The 21,369-nt window shown below is 29.9% G+C and overlaps 1 protein-coding gene across 2 annotated transcripts; it reads right to left on the bottom strand.

Annotated features, from left to right (window-relative positions):
- Positions 1-13,371: 13,371 nt before the first annotated feature.
- Positions 13,372-16,733, bottom strand: LOC119685316. 2 transcript variants are annotated; one of them, XM_038099563.1, is made up of 4 exons: positions 16,645-16,733; positions 14,514-15,093; positions 14,326-14,449; positions 13,372-14,231 (listed from the first exon to the last, which is right to left on the bottom strand). In XM_038099563.1, the coding sequence occupies exons 2-4, from the start codon at positions 15,033-15,035 to the stop codon at positions 13,597-13,599; spliced, it is 1,281 nt and encodes a 426-aa protein (XP_037955491.1). In that variant the 5' UTR covers positions 15,036-15,093; positions 16,645-16,733; the 3' UTR covers positions 13,372-13,596. The 2 variants fall into 2 exon arrangements, with proteins under 2 accessions (XP_037955491.1, XP_037955489.1); XM_038099561.1 differs by having other exon boundaries at positions 14,505-15,093.
- Between the last annotated feature and the right edge of the window lie 4,636 nt (positions 16,734-21,369).

Consider the following 21,369-nt stretch of genomic DNA (forward strand, 5'->3'; position numbering starts at 1 on the left):
CTCTTTTTGTAGAGACATTTTGTAATGCATATTGTTTTACTTACTATATGTAAAGCGACCATTCTGGTGCTTTTTACAAAGAAGCTATGCTATGTTATTCTACAAATCCGCTTTTTGCGGTTAGGAAAAGCTTTATTACTTTTTCAAATTTGTTTGCAGTGAAGTGAACGATTTGTCATATATAATATAAATTATATACGTAACTGATCATTGTGAAAGCAGGGATTAATTTAGGGTTGCTCAAATTATATAAATTAACTAAACTTTCTGGAAAATATACAATTTTAAACATGACCCAGCATTACAGTCGTTGGAAAACCCGAGTAGAAAAAGATTCTCCGTTTATGATTTGTACTGCATTTCAATTTGTAGTAAATATCTTATGTCATTTTTTCTTGCATTTACAAATTTTGCTTTCGTTTTTGTTTTTACTTTAAGTTTATTCACTTATTGAGTTAAGATAGTTAGTTCGAATGTGGAGCAAACATCTCAGGTTCCATTGTAAATCAATAATGACGGACTTAGTAATAATAAGAATAATGACTTTGGAAAGAAATTTATATTCATATTTATGCTCATTTTACTCACTGAACTCTTCGTTTTAATTTAATGTGTGCTTTTAATTGCTTTAAGGAAATGCTGTATACCTAGTTTAAACTAATAAAGTTCTTGAAATCACTAAATATTTTTTAGTCATGGTTTGATAAAAAACCAATGTGTTTCTGTAAAGTTTTTATGTATATAAAATTATATTTAAAGAGTTTCTTATATTGCCTTATGGGAACTCAGATATACTTAAATTCATCCTACAACTTCTTCAGCACTATCCAAACTTTAGTCAATACAAGTCAAGTCAATGTATTCTGTTGGCCATAAATCTCCCAACCTTATCCATTTCACCCACCTGCCAGACACGTCATGATTTGAAAAATATTTGCAAAAATTGGAATAGAATGAGTTATCAAAAAGTGCTCCTCATAATTGAATTGGTTCTTTACTATATAAATCGTACATTTTAATATATGTCTTTTATATATTTCGTACTATTAACATTGAATCACTGATATCACATCACAAGAACAAAATCTTATCATTATTACGAAGTAAATAACTTCAACTGAGTTCTTTTTTTTTTGTTTATTACTAAATTGTCGACTATAAAGCAAAAAGAAGTTAAGAATAATTTAAAAAAATTATATCTTATAACATTATTGTCTAAGAATGGTTACTGTACTTAAACGAACGTGATCCAATTCGTACGATATGGAACGACAGCGCACTAATCAAACCCACCTGAAATAGGCGCTCGTATAACTGAATCATACTCTCCATGGTTTAACTATTATACGATTACCAATCGGTGCATTTGTATGTGCTTGTTTTGATATATGCTTGAAGAGCAGTCCTTGTACAGGCCTAAGCCAGTTGACATAATCGATGCCATGTTTGTAATAGTATCGAGTCGATAATACCTACCATTTCATAATATTGGACTAAACATTTTTTAAAATACACTTCTTTCACAAGTATTCCTTTACTTCGTATGTATTTTATCAGTCACATTTGTATATAAAAATTAAGTGGATTTAAGACTTGTGTATTTTTAGATTTTTTGATAAAATTATTGTGTTATAAATTCGTTTCTTTGTTTTTGTACCTAGACATTTAAATTACTTATAATGTCTATGCAAATTTAGATCTTCTTAAATGATTAAAGTCATTTAAATGTTTGAACATCTTTTTTACAGCAGACAACCTTTCTGATTGTATGCCTTCCTGATTGTAGTAACAGTCACAAGAAAGATATGGCAATGATAATAGCTAGTTACTGAAGAAAGCAATCTTAATCTGCAATAAACATCCATATATTTCAACGAAAAAGTTTTAAATGCGATGACTGTGGAGGTTCATTGCATTTTTTTAAACGGCTGTTATTTCATTATACCTTAATTAAGGCAAGGAAAAACTAGCTTTCTAGTTTTCGAAATGAGAGGTTTTTAAGAAGAAAATGCGCTAAATTCGACGCTTTAAAAGTAAAATAATGAAAAGTATAGAATAAGGTAGAACATAGAACTGTATCAATTAGTGAATGGATACATATGTGAAACAGTAGAGATTAGACTAGTCATATTATAAAAATGTCGACAGAACACACAAAAAATAAATATGTGGAGAAACCAACGACTTACGAAGTGTAGAAGTCAGTAACTGGAGAGCAAAATTTAAAAATTGACTAGAATGAGAGACTCTTGTACAATACAATTGGATCATGCAAGACCTTTCACGCTAAGAATAATTAAAAAGTTGTCATTTCCAATCTTAACATTGATTGATTATTGTTTTCTTTTTATAATATATTTTAGAAAAGTCTAAAACTCGGAGAGCGAAAATGTATTGTAAAAAGTGGCATCACTGAATATTTATAATCGCAATAATGAAATTGAAAATTATATTGTATATATTATGTATGTATCGTTTATCGAATCTCGACTGTATAAACACTCGAACACTTATTTTGTATCTTAATTAATTTAGTGAATAATTTTTTTATTTTTCTTTTCGTTCTAAAAATATTTTTACTATATAATAATTTTTTCATTAGTCATTTTTAATTGAATTTCATTAGATTTTTATTGTATCTATTTCTTACAAATCCATTTTATTATTATTAATTTTTTTATGGTACTTTTTTATATATAAATTATTAATATTTAATTTAATTTTTCAAAAAATGCATTTCTTTTGTTTCACAAAGCAATGCTTCCGATGTTCTGTTCACTTTTAAACTGAAATTTAATTTAAATATTTTTTAATTAATTTCAATTAAATTTTCTTCCACTACTCAATTTTTAAAACAACATTTCGTATGATTATTAGCTCGCGGCTATTGCCTCACTGATTTCTGCCTATATTTGGCGTACAAAGTTTTGATCATTGATTTGTTAAAATAAAAAACTATACAAATACACACACACACACAAGCATAGTAAGTTATATACTAAATAATATTATTTCATAGATAGATTTTGTACATAGATAGATACTTTTAAGTACGCACCGTACGCTTGAGTAATTTTAGGGTCAATTAAACGGTTTTATAGCAAATGAAGATAATTTTTTTTTTGAGTTTTATATAATTTTAAAAATTTTATTTACTCAATTATTTAATTTATTGTTTTTTCTTATATTTAATTAAATTATTTTTATGCAAGTTTCTCGTATCTTTTCACCAACTGCAGCTCTCGACTTATTCAATAAAACTAAAATTAACGCAAGAAGCCGCTAAATGCATTACATGTTGGCCTAAAACTACCCTTTTTCCAATATTTTTATTTTTTAATCAGCTTTGTATTTCGCATATAGAAAAAATAGTTCCAATAAGAATTTCTTTCACCTGTTTTGGCTTAGTTAATTTTTATTTTGTTTATGTGCATTATGTTGCTGTTGTTGTTGTTGCTGTTACTGTTGTTATTGTTATGCTTTTGGTATGTTTTGCCGCTTTTCTAACAATTTTGTTGTTATGGTTATAGAGCACAGCAAATTGGTTGAAATGTACTCACGTGCAGTGAACTCAACTTAACTCAATGCGTATATTGAGTTACTTTTGCTGGCTTGCAACTGAGTGGGAAATTATTATATAGAATTGTAATTTTAAAATTATTATAAATTAAATTATAAATTAATTATTCCTTTATTCAGTAAATTAATGTTAAAATTGCATAATATATTTATTTAAATATATTTAATGGGATAAAAACGAAAATTTTTTCATAAAAACGTAAAGCATAAATAATAAGTTTTATGTAGATTTTTAAATACAACCAAACACACACACATACACACACAAACGCATGGAATTTTTTGAGGTTTTTAGGCCAACTTGTGGTTGTGGTTACAAAGAAAGTTAATGCACTTAACTTTTTAACTTATAAGCATGCATTCATAATTCAATACTGGCCACTATTTTATTATTCGCACATAGACATTAACATCAGAAATTCTCTATAAAAAATGAAATAAATACTGTCAATATACTAAAGACGTCCATTACTTTTTTAACATTATTAGAGAAGAGACCTATATACTCTATTTCGTTTCGTTTATATATTAATTTAATTAATATAATAAATATGAAGTGAAACGAATGATGAGGTTTTACATTAGTGGGCTGACATTAAGCTTAGGTAAAATTAGGTTATACTACTCTACTTTGGCCGTTTGCACGACAACTTTCTTCCCCATATTAATGTTGTAATAAGTATTGTTAACTTTTCAATTGGGGTATTGGCAAAATTCAATAGGCCATAAGATAACATTAATTCTATATTGTACATTCTTGAAGTTGTATATTCACAACTATTATATATGAGCCAACAAACGTGGTGATAAATATTGTGAATAAGTTCTAAAACTTTAGCAAAATGGCAGTATTAAGTCCCACTCCATCTGACGGTACTAACAGAACTACAAGTACAAGAACAGAAATTCTACTTTTTCTGAATTATCAGATTTTTTTTTGAAGATCAATCTGGCTTTCTTGCGGTTTATTTCATTTTTTAATGCCGTAACTTCGGAATTAGTACCTATTTTATTAACTTAAGTCCTTAATGATCTATTACTGTAATAAAGCATGTGGCTGTACCTAGAACTTTCAATACAATAACAATATTGCTGCCTAAAATTTTGCTATGGTTTTGATAATGATGCCGATTTTATAATTTAGTGCTATCTTATAAAGGAATTAATGGTAGCTGAGAACAAAATTGGGTTTAGTTTTCTTTGAGTTTTAATTTGTTGGTTGTCTGACTATTCATATAATAATCTGTCGAATATTGCCATTCTACCAGTGGCGTAACTACAGGGAAGCAACTGGAAGCAACGCTTTCGGGCCCCCGAATTTAGGGGGCCCCACTATAAATTTTTGTAAACGTTTTTTGTTGGAATAACTTCATATTGCATTTTATAAAAGATACGTAAATTTTAAATTTAAAGTACATAATATGTATGTATTTCAAATAAAATATTAAACCTATTTATAAAATAAAAAAATTTTTCTAAGAAAAATATGTGTCTTAATCGAGAGTTTATATGGAACCTATATCTAGATTTAAACCCATTTGAATATAATTATGTACGTTGTCTTTTGCAAATATCAGTACTGTATACACCAAATTCCATATGAATACCTTTATTAAAAATGGAGAAACCTCATATCCGATTGTTAAATTTATATCACAGCTACAAGAAATAGACGTCCAATTTCAATCAAATCAAATGGTGAACAGGGTCGGCTAAAAGTATGTGTGTAAAGTTTCATTCGAAGAGTTCAAAAGCTGAGAGAGTAGTTTGAAGTGAAAAAGTATATATATACTGTACTGATATATACTTAATGGTATTGGTATTGGTATTCCTTTAATGCGTTAAGAAAATCTTGACAAATCTTATATACCGTTTTCACATTTTTCGTGCAAAGAGTATAAAAAGAGGGGCCCCTTAGTATGTTGATAGGGGCCCCTTAGTTAGAATTTGCTTACAGGCCTAAAAAATGTAGTTACGCCACTGCATTCTACAATATACACTTTGTTGTTTCATTTACAATCGGAATTTATACAAGGTATATATAACAGTTTTCTGAAAATCGTCTTTTTATAATTAATACCTGATCTTCAGGGAAGATTGCTTAGCAAATTTTGTTATTTTGTTTTGATTCGTCTTTGATGATATTATGGTATCGATAATCGACACATTTCTCAATTCTTTCTTGCTACGAGTTCTAGTGTTCAGTCGTACATCGCTGTTGGTTATTTCTATGAATAGTGTATAGTTCAGGATAGCTATGTGAATCTTTGCTACATTTGTATATTGCTTTTATACAATTTTATTCTTAGTGAGTATTAGAAATAATAAAACTACCAATAAATCTTATATGTAAAGTTTTTAAAATTTTTTTGAAGTCATATATCCGGTTATATATTGTATGTCCATAAGGAATTTGCCCAACATAAATACAAATAATCATAAGCAAACTGCATTATAGTTTTGTAATTATTGTGAAACTAAGTAAATCCAGTTAAAAATGTGAACATATTTAATGAACGGTTTAAGTATAAATAAAGGCAATTAAAGACTTATATGTTATATCAAACTATTATGTTGTGATTATTGTTATAACCGATAAACATAGCTTACATATATAGCTTTCAGAATAATTTTCTGAAAATTTAGTTTATACAAATAAATTGCCAATCTTGAAATCTTAAAATCTCAGAGGCCATAAAAGTATCAAATTTGATCACAAGAATTCTATAGTATCGTGATTACTTTTCTTTAATTTCATTTAATTTTAACTGAATTGAATTTAGTAATGTTATATGATACAATATTTATATTTTAATTTGTATTAATATTTTTATTTATATTCTGAATGAGTTATTTTAAAATTTAAATGGCCTAACCATTTATGAAACAACCCTTTGCCAGTAACTTAATGCATGGCCTTTTGGCAACAGTTCCACTTTTTGGTTTTTATGTCAACCCTTTAACTCTGGGCACGTTTAAGGCAAGAGTCAGAAAATTTTGCAGTTGACTTGCTGTTTAAAGTCACTATAAAATACTTTATAACATTTCTCTTGAAAAAAATTGAATGTAAGCGCTAAAATTACTCTACCAAAGAAAATAAAAAGCCTTGCTTTTTTTTATTCCGAATTCAAAGAAAAAATTTTTTTGTGATTAATGAAATAACACTTTTTCCTAATTGCCAAAGGTTCAAATTAAAAGGACATCACGTACCATAATAAGAAAAAATCTATTATGTAAAAGTAGAAAACAAGATACTTCACATTTCAATTCTATGAGAGAATTGAGCAGTAAATATTGTAGAACAATATTGAAATCACAACTAGTATTGAATTTTAATTAGAGTCCTTGAATAGCTGTTTGCACTACATTAATATTATAGCCCCAAGTAGCGTCGTACACAAATACGTCTCGGAAAATATGTTGGCTGTGTTGTGCAAACTTGTAAAATGCTTTATAAAGCATTGTCATTATCGGGGCAACAAACAAGTGTAAAAGAACGCCAGATATCCTTGACAGTGGTTTAACTTCGAATGTGGAATGAAGGCTTGGCTTAATGCAATTTCGCTGTCGACAAATGCTTTAAGACTATGTCAACAACAACAACAACACTACTAACAGTAATGTTAGCAATAGCAGCAATAGTGAAAATAATAACAACAACACTTCTAACAAACGCCAATGAACTATTCACACAGACCTTCTAAAGCTTTTTACAAGCATTTCATCAATTCCGGAAGGTTATGGCAAAATATCCTTCAAAATGCGGAAGAAATCAATTGAGCGCAGCACGACATAAATGAGTTGCTAAGATATTTGTTTTTAAATAGGTATTTGGCATGAATTATTTTCGTAATGTATTTACGAAGACCTACAGTTCAGTTCATTTAAGATATGTTACTATACACATTGGTTATGTGGTATAATATGAAAAACAATGCCGAAGTGTACACGTGTTGGTTACCAATTTTGAGAAGTGATTGGATTTGTTTATCGTCAGATGTGAATATATTAGCTCTTTAGAAATTTTGTGAATATAATTTCAAATAATGAAGACATTTAGTTAATTAAAATTTATAAATATTTGAGCTTTTTGGTACACAACAACAATAAGTTTAGACTTTAAGCAATAGATTAGAATGGATTTAAAGGTTGGGAACTTGTCACTACGTCACTGCATCTTTTGAGGGTTATTGTAAGAAACCTACTTCAGTTCCATAGACAAGTGTCTGTTTGAAATGTCACTATGTTCATTGTAGAGATGTTGCCTAATTCCATTATAAGTGGAGTTATAAGTGCCTAGTTGATATGTATTGAAGTTTAAATCTAACGAGACTATCACAATGACACAGAATGTGTTCTGCTGTTTCCTTTTCTTTGTAACAAAGTCTGCAGCTATCGCCTTTTGTCATACCTAGGTTCGATAGATGTTAGAGAGAAACCGTGAAAAACCCTGTAACAAGTCGGGTACCTTTTCTGTTCAGCATTAGAAACTCCTTAATTCTGGCTTTTGATCGATTCGGTGTGAATTCTTTAGCTTGTCTGCAGGCAATTACATTATCCCAATCAGGCTGAGTAATATAATATCAGGTCGCCCATTTTTTTGGCTAGTTCATCTGCTTTCTCGTTTCGCTGTAGTTCACTGCGTCCTGGGATCCGTATTAAGTGGACCCTGTTCCTTTCAACAAAATCTTTGAGAAATTGAAGGCATTTTCACACTACTTTAAGTAATAAGTTTATAATCTAAATATTAATTTTTGATTAAAGCAATAATCTTCTAATTCGCTTTTTACTTTCCAAATAATATCATATTCAGATAATATCATATTCAGATTTAAATGTAAACAAAATTATAATTTCAAACGCAGCTGAAGATTGCCCATACTACGAACCACTTTATTCATCTACAATATAGGGTTTTTGATATAAACAAAAATAGTTTTGATTTAGTCGATATAATTTTATATCGATATATAAAAATATGTCGATATTTCAACAGGCGTTCGAACAGTTGAAAATTAATTTGTCAATTAACACAGCCTTTTAATTAAGTAGACTTGATAAATCAGATATACTTGTTTATAGTACTGTTGAGCAGCGCTTATAAATCTTTTTTGTGGAAGTAGGCATACAAGATAATTGTTCAGTAAAGAAATGTTAACAGAGTGTTACACTATATAACTATGAAGCCCCTTATTTAGGCTTCAAAAAAATTATAAGTAAAGTAAAGAAGGTTCAAAAATATCGCTTGCAACTTAAAGTGTTCATCTTTGCGGGTTATTGAGTGGTGGCACGATTAACCACACATACAAAAACAAAGAAAATTGAGATGCCGATCGGAGTAGAGCCTTGAACAACTATTTATTTTTCCATTTATGCATTAACATGACTTGGATAGTTTTAGTTTCAACAAAACTAGAGTATTATATATAATATATCACAACAGAAAGTTATTGTTATTTAGCTGGAAATAAAAGGTTCATGATAATTATAGTACAAAGCGAACTTCATTAATTAAAAGAACTAGTTGAAATTAAAGAAAATAATAAAAAATATTTTCATATATTTCGAATTCAGTTCCTTTCATCAAAGCGGACTTTAAAAATCAGTTCAATCATTTTCAAAAAAAAATCTCAAAATCTATAGGTATATTTAAATATTTAAATATTTAGGAAACTTAAAAAATCTTTCAGTGTTTGGAGTACTTTCAACACATTCGGACTTTTGATACTAAAGAAACAACATAATATAATTTTTTGTATGGTTTCGTTTGATATAATTCTTATTCTCCACAATCTGGAATATAAGCCGTTCAAGGACATATATTTAGAGAGAAAAAACGTTCTATACAAAATATTTTTACTTAAAATCTCAATTAGTGAAACCCATTGCATTAAGAATCTGCTTCAGTCCCAATTGCTTTTATCAATTTTGATTACAACATTTGTCAATGTACCATATTTTTAGATGTTATTTATATAAATGTAAAATAATTGACATATTTATATATTAAATGTTACATATTTATAATTTAGCAGTTATGAGCTAATTTTACGGTAAATCAAGTTCGTAACAGTCTATTTAATAATACGGAAAATGTTATAACGTAATGACGTTAATTGCAATCCGTGCAGCACCTGAAACAGCCTCGTGCAACCAGCGTGTTATAGGAAACCACGCAAATACGAATCCATGGCTGGGATTCGGAAAAGGAGTGCAGAGCACATGACGCTTAGTTAATTACTGAAGACGACGAACATGTTTGCACCATTAGTTTTACAAGTGCAACACAACAGACTTAGCATAACATGCTGACATCACACCACACTGACACTACGAAAACTCGACTGTATGTGCCAGCACAGCTTCCGTTTCCGCTTCAAATGCAAAACGGGTTCACTTGATACACATCAATAAAATGCATTTACGGTGTTATTGCAAATAATGTGTCCTGTGACAGGCTCCAGTGTACAGCTAGAAGTAGTTGAAACTTCCGTTGGCACTGAGGCACTTGCGTATTCTTTCAACCGTTCAATTTAACATAATATTTGCTTCAACAAGAATTTTTATTTTTAAATGCATTAAATGCATTCTTTTCCTTTTTTCACTTTTAACGTTCTGCACTGACCGTAACAGACCACGTTGCATTTCCCGTACCGCTTCGCTCGCCAGCAAATCACGCTCGGAACTGTTTTCTTGTGCTGAATGTTTGTGTTTCGAAACCCTACAAAACTTCTGGTACGTGAAGAAAATTGCTTTGCATATGGAAAACTAAAAAAGCGGAGAAAGGGTTAATGTTAGTCGACTTTGTAAGGTGTCGTTGTTTTTCAATTTCGTAGTTTTTTTATTAGAACTAAACACAGTGAAATAATTATTGGTCTCATATGTTAGCATTTGAGCGTAATTTGAGATTATTGAGTTTCATTTGAGTGCCAAAATAGAATAACAAATGATTTGTAGTCAGTCTCAGCCTAAGTGATATTGTTAATGGATTTGCGATACCAATTGTTCTTATGTTAGTAATAAAATGCACAAAGGAAAATCCATTGTGATATCAAAGCTCTAAGGCAATCTCCTACCCTCTAAAATGAATCGAAGAGCTATATTTACTTATATACGTTATCAATACATCATGAGCGTTTAACAGTATAAAATCTTTGCTTATATGGACGAATACACCAGGAAAGTTGTTGACTCGTTGCTGACCTGAAAAATGTTGTATCGTGGACAATGCGATTATTCTCAGAAAACCCTAGAATAATTGAAGTGCAGTTTCATACATAATAAATGTGTCCCCCTAATAAATAACATTCCATTTTAAAAATTTTTACTGGCCCTCTAGATGTTATCACCCAAAAAATCTGTGGGTGACGAAAGCGTTTTCGTAGATTTCAAAAGCAATTTCCTATTATGAAAGAAAAATGTTTAAATAATTCTGTTTTTATTTAACTAACTCTACCTTACGTGTGTTGCTACATTTGAACGAAAACAAAGGCTATACAGAGCAGAATCTCCTTACTACTCTCTTTTTAAAACTGGAACTTATGTGTACTAATACTGCGTAAAAGATTAATCGGAACCTTTTAATAATTTGTTTTAATGGTTTTGAAATTTTAAGGCGAAGGTATAAATAAAAAGTCAATTGGATTTGTAATTGACAGACTCGCCATTGGATTGATTGTATATGAGAGCTACTGTTTGACCAATAAATCACTTGACGATTTTTTATGGTATTTGTGGCACTAGTTTTGAAAAAGATTAAAAGTAAAAAAAGTCAAGTACGGCTTTGGATCAGTTGGTTAAGGTGCGCTCATTCTGAGCTTCACATTTGGCATGATCCGAGTTCGATTCCTGGTACTTGCAGTCTCAAAAAATAATTATTTACAAATAATTAAATACAAGAATTATTTCCAAGACCACTGATGATGGGTATTTGGCAATACTCGAAACAGCTGTATGGTTAGCCAAAAATTCAATTAATTAAAATAATATAAAAAATAAAATTTTTGTTGTTGTAGTTCACTACTGTTCGAAAAAACCTCTTTATGAAAAAGATTAATTTAAAAATTTTTTTGTATAATGGTAATTTTAATTATTTAGCCCTATTAAATATATATGTAGAAATAATGTGGTATAAATATTAAGCATATCAATTAAACGGAAAATATTAAGAAAAATAATTTATTTGAAAAGATTTTTTGTGTATTGTTGAACCCTAAAATGAAATTTATCTGCCGCCCCTTAATTTAGAAATTACATGGTATAAATATCATGCAAATTTAATTCTTTAAAAGATTTAATCATAATGGGTACGATTATTACTCTATTATTGCCGTACTATCAGAAAGTATGCAGTTATGTAGTTTTTTTATTGAAAATTTGACTTCTTTATTAGGAATCACTTAAGCTTTTTTGTCAAGTTTAGCGAAATATTTTCCAAAAACATACATTGCAACGTCTATATCTTAATATGTTTGAGTTACAATGTTTATTTTTTTAACGAAATCAGTTGTTGGCTTTATTATCTTAAAATAAATCTTATTCTCTCACCGCTTTCCAAACAAAAGAAACTTTTTTATAAAAGTAAACGGTTTTTTTTGAAAAGTATATATACGCGTGAAAGGGTCTATGTTTATGATAAAAGTACAGTAGTTTTAAATACGAGGGTGGTTTGATAAGTCAGTGACTTTTTGAATTTCCCGCGCAGTTACTCCAAATGCAACAGTGCTGCCGTCAGCTATAATCTACCAGTGGGCAACTTTTCGATTATGAGCAAGCTATGTCGTTCAGTTGATGCTTGATAGTCGTTAATCAAACAACCTCGTGAGTTTTTACAAAAATGGAAAAAAGTGAATTTCGCCATTTCTTTAGGTTTGGAAACAGAAAATAGTCGCAGAGGGCTAAATCTGGAGAATATGCTGGATGGGGTAGCTGTTCGTATCCCATTTCGTGGATTTTGGCCACAATGCTTAATCAGCACACGAAATTCACTTTTTCCATTTTCGTAGAAATTCACGAGGTTGTCTGCTTTAAACGGCTATCAAACACCAACTGAACGACGTTGCTTGCTCAAAATTAGAAAGTTACCCACTGGTAGATTACAGCTGACAGCAGCACTGTTGCATTTGGAGTAACTGTGCGGGAAATTCAAAAAGTTACTGACTTATTAAACCGCGCTCGTAACTAAACATTTCTATATATATCACAAATCTCTATTTCAGGAGATACTGTATACATCTGCATTACAATTCTTTTCCAAGGCCTTGTTCTTTACGTAAATCAAATAACTTCAACAATTATATATATTGGATTGCGATCAGCTTTTGGTAATAATTTATAAATACATTGAATACACATGAAGAATAGAAAGAGAATATTATTTTCGAATTATTTTTGCAGACAATGCAAATTAAACAAAAGAATATTGATTAGAAGTCTTTAACCTGTGACAGAAATATATTTGTCTTTCAAACCGAGATTTAAAAGACATTGAGGTCTGGAAGCTGGACTCCACACATTTTCTATTCTATTCAATACTCATATTAACAATGTAAATATTATCTATTATCTATTAGTTATTAAAAGAATAAATAATTAATTCTAACTAATAATTAGTAGTATCACATAAAAATGACAAATATGCATGGAAACAATTTTTGTTTAATGAATATATCATTTATAATAATTAATTAATTACTGTGAAGATTTGAAAATTATAATTAGAAATAGAAAGTATAATTTATATAACCCAAAAAGTTTATTTAAAATTATTATTTTAATAATTTGTAACTCACTGATTCCAAAAAAAAAAAATATTTCATCAAAAAATATAAATATTGCGCATCACAAATTTTGATTTTCATTAAAACGATTACAGATTATATCCTCACAGGACCTTCAAGAATGGATATGTGGATTTTTAATCTAGTATTTGGTACCAATTTTTTAACCGTTTTCGTTGCTTAAAAAGTTTTTCTTTTTAATTCATCAGTTTTCGAAATTATAGTAGCCTACCCAGCATTAAGCATCGCCACCTCCAGTTGCACCGCGCGTTGTACACAAGTGCATGGTGTTATTTGAGAACTTGTTTGATTGATCATCACTACGAGGAGTCATGCCATCAGAACTTATTTGAAAATCCTCATCCTCATCATCGTCTTCTTCGAACATGGGCGGTTTGACAAGCTTCATAGCGTTTTCCATATGGAAAAGAACATTGTTCTTAGTAACGTCATCTGTCTTCATATCGCCCATTTGCATTTGATTACAAAATCGCTGAATATGTTCAAGAACCTCTCGCATTCCCATTTCAGAAGACTTATTGCTGATATTACCTATGATTTGATCTTCTGAGGAAGACTTATGTGGTTCCGCTTGCAAAGTTCTATTACTGCGACATGGACAAGTTTTTAACTTTAGATCAGTTTCATTGGTAACATTAGATTTATTACAAGACATATTTCCTCCTCCTCCTCCTCCTCCTACTCCTCCTCCTCCAACTGCAACACCGCCACCACCGACGGCACCTCCTCCCTTTTCTGGTTTTAAATTCTGTGTCATCATAGCATGATGTTGGTAGAACATTTTGTCGTACTCCGACTTCATGCATAAGTAACGAAAATGACGTGAGTTCTCTTCACCATAGTGTATTACTTCTACACAAATAAATAAAAATTGTGGAATTTACATGCGTTATAATTGTGATTATTAAAATAATTATAAAATTGACTGCAATTCTAATTTACTTACTGTTATTCATGTCATTCTGCATTTTGTTAAGTGCCGCATTTGTTGCCTTGAGTTCCGTGGAAAAACGATCTATCTTGGCTGACAAGTCACGGAAGTTGCGATTGAAAACATCTGTGATGGATTTCTGTAGAAGAATGAATTATATTAATTTTTCAAAATATATAGCGTTGAATATTCACATTATTTACCGCAATGGCGCTTTCGACTGTCTGACGAATTAATTCAAAGAACTCCTCCGTATCATCATCCTTGTCCTCGTCATAATTAGCATTATTATTATGATGGTGGTTATGATGTACATGATGCTGCTCCTTCTTTTTTTCATTTTCATAATTTTTGTCGTAGACTTGATTAGCATACGATTTCTCCATACGTCCTGTTCTTTGCTTAACAAAAGAGTCACGTTTGTTATCAGGCATATCGTCCTTTTGTTGATATGATGGCTTCTCATTTGTAATTGGCTGGGGACGTCCCGTACGACGGCGGGTAGTCCCAATAACCGAGCTATTTGGCACAGGTGGTGCCCCACTAAGTTTATTGCATGCATTATAAGGTGAGTTGTTCATTATATAGCCATGTTCACGATCAATACGTGCAGTCTTTTGCACAACATTTACGTTTGCTTTAGCAGGGGGAATTTCATATTTGGTACCATATAATTCCTCAACGGATTTTCGAGTTTTCTGACGCACTACTGCCGGATTGCGCATTACGGGGTTTCGCTGTTTGTTCTGAATTTTTGCGAATTTTTTCCCAACCTATGTTTAACTAAAATATAAGTTAAATTTTAAAGGATACAAATTTTTAAAACGTTCGTTGAAAAATATTTATTTTTAATGACTTTTAAGAAAATTTGATTTCACAAATTAGTCATTTAATCATTGGCTACTTAAACATTTTATTAGAAAAATTGTTTGCAAGTTTAAAAGTAAGATTTAGCGGTTCTGAATCCAGTTCAGTGAACTACGCAAACGGAATAATGAACATAAATAATAAATGGGATTTTCAACAATAGAAACATGGCGAATAATAATCTGGAAATCTGTTGCTTTTGGATTTGGTTAAATGGAACCCTTAAAGTATTCCACCAAAATCTCAAATTTTTTATACTTTTTTAGTCCAAAGTATATTCGATTACTTAAGCGATGGGTGATTTTGGTTTTGCACTCTTAGCTATTGTTATTGCATTTTTCAATATGTTATGTTAGTCAAGTGATTAACTCCTTCATCTGGCAGTCTGTAAGAACAAATCTAAGGGCCGAATTATGTGTTGTAGATGTAGCAAATATAACAAATATAAACAGCAAAACGTAGAAAACGACATGTGCGTACAATGCATAACAACATAAAAACTCAAACAACACAAATTCAATCCGATCACCAAACGACGATAATTAGACGATATTCGTATGACTTGATTGAAGATTTTTCTTATGTTTACATCAAGAAACCAAAATTGAACTGGTAAATTGGTTTTGATCTCGACCCAAAAGAACGAAAAATATTATTTTCATAGGGTTAAATGGTTTAGATGATTTCTTACAGTACAACTAATGCTGCATGAATCGCTATTACAGTAATTGTTTAAAAGTACATGTCTCCTTTTGTTTTAATATTATGTTTTTACAATAATTAAAAATATATTTTTTAGTTGTTATACAACTAAAAGTAGGCCAATTACGCCATACTTTAATGATTCTATTTCAGTTACACATTCTTAATCTACATATGGCTAGGACATATGGTTTGTTTGCTGTTAAATACTTAGAAGAAAAAATCTATTAATGTAATATTATCCTTTTTTCAATATAAGGACACTTAAACGTTTGATGAATAATGTCTTAGTAATATTCGTTGTTAAATGAAATCATTGTTAAACGAAATCCAATCTTCCGTGAATTTAAATTCGTTTAAATTAGTATTTTGATAGTTAGAGATACTACATAAATCAACAATATTAATACTGCAAATACTTAATACTACATTAAATAAATTTTCTCGTATAATGAAAATACATTAAACGTGTTATCTTTAAACACAAACACTTTTCGAGATGCCTTCATTCCATTAGATGTAACGTAAGGCCCAGAAAGCATATTTTGAACGCTATGTGAAGCACACTTAAGCTATACAAGCGCTTAGAGCGCGATACATAGTACATAACATAGATAAATTATTCATGAATATTTATGAGATAACAAATTATTCCCACATGTCTGGCAAACACGTCCAAGAAGTATCATTGGGATTAATTTTGATAAATTTGATTTTTATTGGATAGATATTGTTTATTTTTATAATAAAGAAATATGTACTTACCGAAATCGGTGAGTCGTAGAGTTACTGAATGAAGCCAATTTTAAATGAGTTTCAGAGTTTAAGTATATAATTAATGTACTCTAAAATTTATTTTGAAATACACTGCTTTTTAAAAAAAGGTTGTAGTTTAAAAAATATGACATTCAAAAAATTTTTTAGAATCCTCAGTTTTATTCTAAATAGATTCTGTTACTTATTCATTCCAATAGTGAAAAAATATTTAATATATCTCAATTATTACTATTGCAATTTTATATCTTATTAAGATTGATGGAGAGAGAAGAGTGGATTTATTTTAGCTACCAAATGTGTGGAAGCTTGACTTACATTTGCCTAATGATTGGAAAAAATATAATATATTATTTTTATTAATATGAATTAATGAGAATTCTAACTTCGGAAATATTAAATATATGTCTAATACGAAAACATATGTTAATTTTCACCTAATTTGTGTTTTCCGATTATTCTTCTCCGTGCAGTTGAGGTGCTGATTTATCTATACGAGGATCTCTGTTTATAACCAATTCTTAAATACATTTTGTATGAAATTACAAACACAACTACCTTACTTGCAAAATGCATTTTATATTTTATTTTTTAAAAATAAAAGTTAATTCTGATTTTTATATTTTTAAGACAAAAATAACAGTTATTTGTGCGTTTTAAAATAAAAAGCAGATTGCACGAGTTATTTGTGTATGGAAAAATAAAAGGCGTATTATAATAATTATTTCTGAAAATAATAATATAAAGCAAATACAATTATTATTTTATTACTTTTATTTTAAAACGCTCATATATATAAAGCATGCAACTTTTTATTGCTGCTTTTTTTCTTAAAAATTTTTGAAATAACTGGTATTTTAAGTCCCTGCATTTATATTCTATACCGAAATTGATCTGTTTTGATGTAATTTGTACTGTAGTACTCTAATAAAGAGGACCTCTTTGTTGAGTTAAATATGTTAAATAATTTATTTTGATATATTTTTTTGAGATTAATATCTTCAATCCACAAGTTTAAACACTGTGTTTTAACATAATGAAGTTATCCAAAAAATGATTAAAAATCTTAAAAAAAAATATATTTAAATCATCTTATAGGCACTAAATGAGAAGATATTAAACGAATTAAGAACTGGTTTTTGACTGAAGAATTCTTTTTAGTAAACTGTGTGAAACTGTATCTCAGTAACTATTGTAACTAGATGCTTTGAACCAAGAAACCACGTTTTGCATTTATGCCACTCATTTGGGAAACATCCCGCATATATATATATGTTAGGGTGTCCCTTATTTTTCAAAGTTTTAAATTTCTAACGCATAGGTCTAAGTTTTGTTCATTTGCCGGTGCGTATTCGCGACATTTGTCATTTGTTCTCAATTATTCTCAATTATTTTCGCGATTAACACGTATTGTTTTACATTAAAAAGATGGCAGTGGAATTAAGAAGCAATCAAAAACGTGTTTTCTTAGTAGGTCACGTAAATGATCAAATAACAGGCGCAAAGTTACCGTCTAATCGTCAGGAAGGAAAAACTTTATCCCGCCTAAGTTAGTTGTAGCTTTACATTGATGTCAATAAAGCATAAGGGATTCTGTCTATATACTTCAGGTTGTAATAGAAGCCCAAGATCTTAGGTGTGATGATTTTCCGATAAACAAATTGTTTATTCAACGTAAAAACCATTGGACGTGACGATTATCGGGTACTGATTAAACTATATATTATTTTCTTAGGAGGAGACAGTGAAAAAAAAAATTAATATTAAACCTCCTGAAGCGATGCATCAAGCAAGGTGGATGGCTAGAGCTAATTGATAAAAATTTCCTCCAGAGACCCGTTTCTACATGGGTGAAGATGTTGCCTATTCGAAGGCGAAAAGGAAAGTGCTTTTCTTAAGGGCAGTTACGATTTTATATACGATTTTTTTGGTTTCATCACTGCAAAGGAGGAGCAAAAGCAATTTTTACTACTCTATATTCAGGAGCCTAAAAATCTGTATCCAGACTGTAAAAAAGAGACCCTCAAAAAAATATACCCCGCCTGATCTGTATTTTCATCTTCTTTTAATAAATATTTCATAAAAATTTTAATATTTCAAATGATAGATATATATATAACGGACAGCAATTTTCAAAATCTTTAGAGCTCTGTCGGCACGGGTTAATGTTAACGTAGGAAGATGAAATTTTGTATTTAAATAAGTCTGGGTAGTTTAAAAAGAAATAGGAGGTATGCATTCCGATATCTAAAAAAAATTGTTTTTCAGCCATATAAGGGACACCCTAATATATATATATACATATACATATATACATATATGTATACACATAGTGTTATATAAAAAAAACTACCATTATTATTATTTCATTCACATAAAGTTCATAGCCTTAACTTAATATTTTCCAATTTAACTTTCAAAATTTTTAAAGAAAAAATTATTTTTCTTATTTAAATAAAAAAAAGTAAAGAAATAAAACGTAAATTTCCCAAAAGGAAGCGACGAAAATGAATTTGCATATAAAATGATAATGAGATAACAATATTTCCAAGTCGAAAAAATTTCACAGATGATTTAAAAATTTGCTAACCTTTTGAACTTTGAAAATCAATGCATTCTAGAGAATTTTTAAGGCGCTTATACAAAATATATAAACAGTTCATTACACTGACGTAGAAAAGATCAATAACCTTGCGGGATGTGAAATGAAAAATCCCTCACAAAGTGTACGAAGTAGGAAGTCTCTTCTCATTAGAATTCCGTAAAATTATATTTCCGCCTGAGATTCAATCATTCACCTTTTCACAAATGCTAGGGAAAAGTAAATAGAAAGCAATAAGCAAATTAAGAACTTCATAAGTTCACCTTTGCCGCTTGAATCCTTTTCTGAAAAAGAGCTCACAGAACAAGCGGAGACAACAAGTAAACAGTTATTGAACCCACAGATTCATTTGTAAAACATGCAATATTTGTTGATTCTGGGACTTAAAATTCTTGAAGAAATTTCGAATTCAGTGGGAATCGATGAAAAAAATCACGCATGCCACATTTTAAATAATTTTGAATTAAATCGAACGCGTGTGTCATGCCGAACACACTTCATTGCACAAAGATAAGTTAATAAGATAGACGAGGTTCGATGTTGTCATTTACTTATTGTGCACCAAGGACATTGGATGTGAATATGTGGATATGTGCAATCTCGTATGTGCTCCACAAGTGTCGCTTCAACTTATTGGGCTGATTTCAGAGAAGATATGCTAGTTAAGGCAGCCTTTTATCGCAGTCAATGTTGTGGCAAAACGCATTTGTATTCCTTGCTGAAATCCTTTATAAAGGCACGAAGTGTGGATATATTTGTGGATAAGTACGCATAGGTGCATTAACATTTATTTTATTTACTTTTATTGCTATTGGCACTTTTCAAAAGTTAATTCGAATTCATATGATTTATTTAAATATTTAAAAACACGTGCCTTAAAAATGACTCTCACATTTCAGAGCAACAAAAATGTTCAAATCATTTATTTTTTATACCCAATTTAGATTTAATTTAAACTATAATAGCACATCACAAAAATCACAACGTGCTTTCCTTTTAGTATAAAACCAGTCACACATTATGCTTTCTTACTTAATTCCAATGCACTAAATTGTTTATAATTTATCTTGAATATAGTTGCACATACATATAAGGTATTTTTTTTGAAAACATACCATTAACTTCAATGATAGAATACAGTGCATCACAGAAAAGTTTACCTTAAAATATATTTTCATAAACGTCTCAAAGGTACTCGTCATAGTTTTACTTAGTAGAGCTTGATTTCTGTTAGGAATGCATATGATTTAGTAATAATGGATGTGATCCGAAAGGTTCATGCGCAAAGAGTTACCGATTTCTTTGTCCCTATATGGCAGCACTGTAACTTATATCAAACAAAACTGTTATCCAAGGAATCATGGCAATCACTGAAAAAACAAACTATAAGATAATAGATTCTGTAGTGGGTACACTCCTTGCAATACGACATAATTATGATCGACATAATTGTCTACTTGAGCACACTATAGCTAAAACTAATGTTAGTTCCAATTTTGGAAGATCCAATTTTATCCATATACTCACGCAAAGTTACATTTTACATTTGGATTTCCATCTCCATCCAATAAACAGCAGCAAGCAGAAGAACTAAAACCAGTTAACCATCAAATTCATAAAACATACTCTGATTGGGTGCTCCAAAAAAGCACGATCACGATTTTTCGCACAATATCTCCTTTAATTATGGGATGTATTTTGTGTATACGTCAATAAAAAATTGTACAGTAAAACTGGTACAGTAAAAATCTAAAAAGGCACTCTGTGATGTAACAGGAATTTTGAAAATATCTAATATTTTTGAGAAAGTGGAAGGTGTAACACAAACCTTGAATTCTCTTCGTTACAGTCACATAATTCTCAATTTGTTTTGACAATTTGTATTGTTTTGTTTTGGATTTGTTACACGTGAAATATTCTGGATATACAATTTCACATTTTAACAGAAATTTGACATTTCCTTTCATTAAAATAATCCAGAACTAATATATGACTCGTGGAAGACATGGACTTTCAAACCTGAGGGCAAAGGTCCCATTAAATATTGAAATTAAAATTTGACTAAAACTTTTATCTGTGTAGAAGAGTTTTATTCTCGTTGACTTTCTGAACCA

This window comes from Teleopsis dalmanni, chromosome 2, assembly GCF_002237135.1.
Source record: "Teleopsis dalmanni isolate 2A chromosome 2, ASM223713v2, whole genome shotgun sequence".
NCBI lineage: Eukaryota > Metazoa > Arthropoda > Insecta > Diptera > Diopsidae > Teleopsis > Teleopsis dalmanni.

Coding starts and splice junctions, on each gene's coding strand:
- LOC119685316 (XM_038099561.1), bottom strand. CDS start 15,035: ATGCGCAATCCGGCAGTAGTGCGTCAGAAAACTCGAAAATCCGTTGAG. Junction 14,450..14,504: donor GCGCCATTGCGGTAAATAAT/GTGAATATTCAA, acceptor ATTCTTCTACAG/AAATCCATCACAGATGTTTT. Junction 14,232..14,325: donor GCAGAATGACATGAATAACA/GTAAGTAAATTA, acceptor TTATTTGTGTAG/AAGTAATACACTATGGTGAA.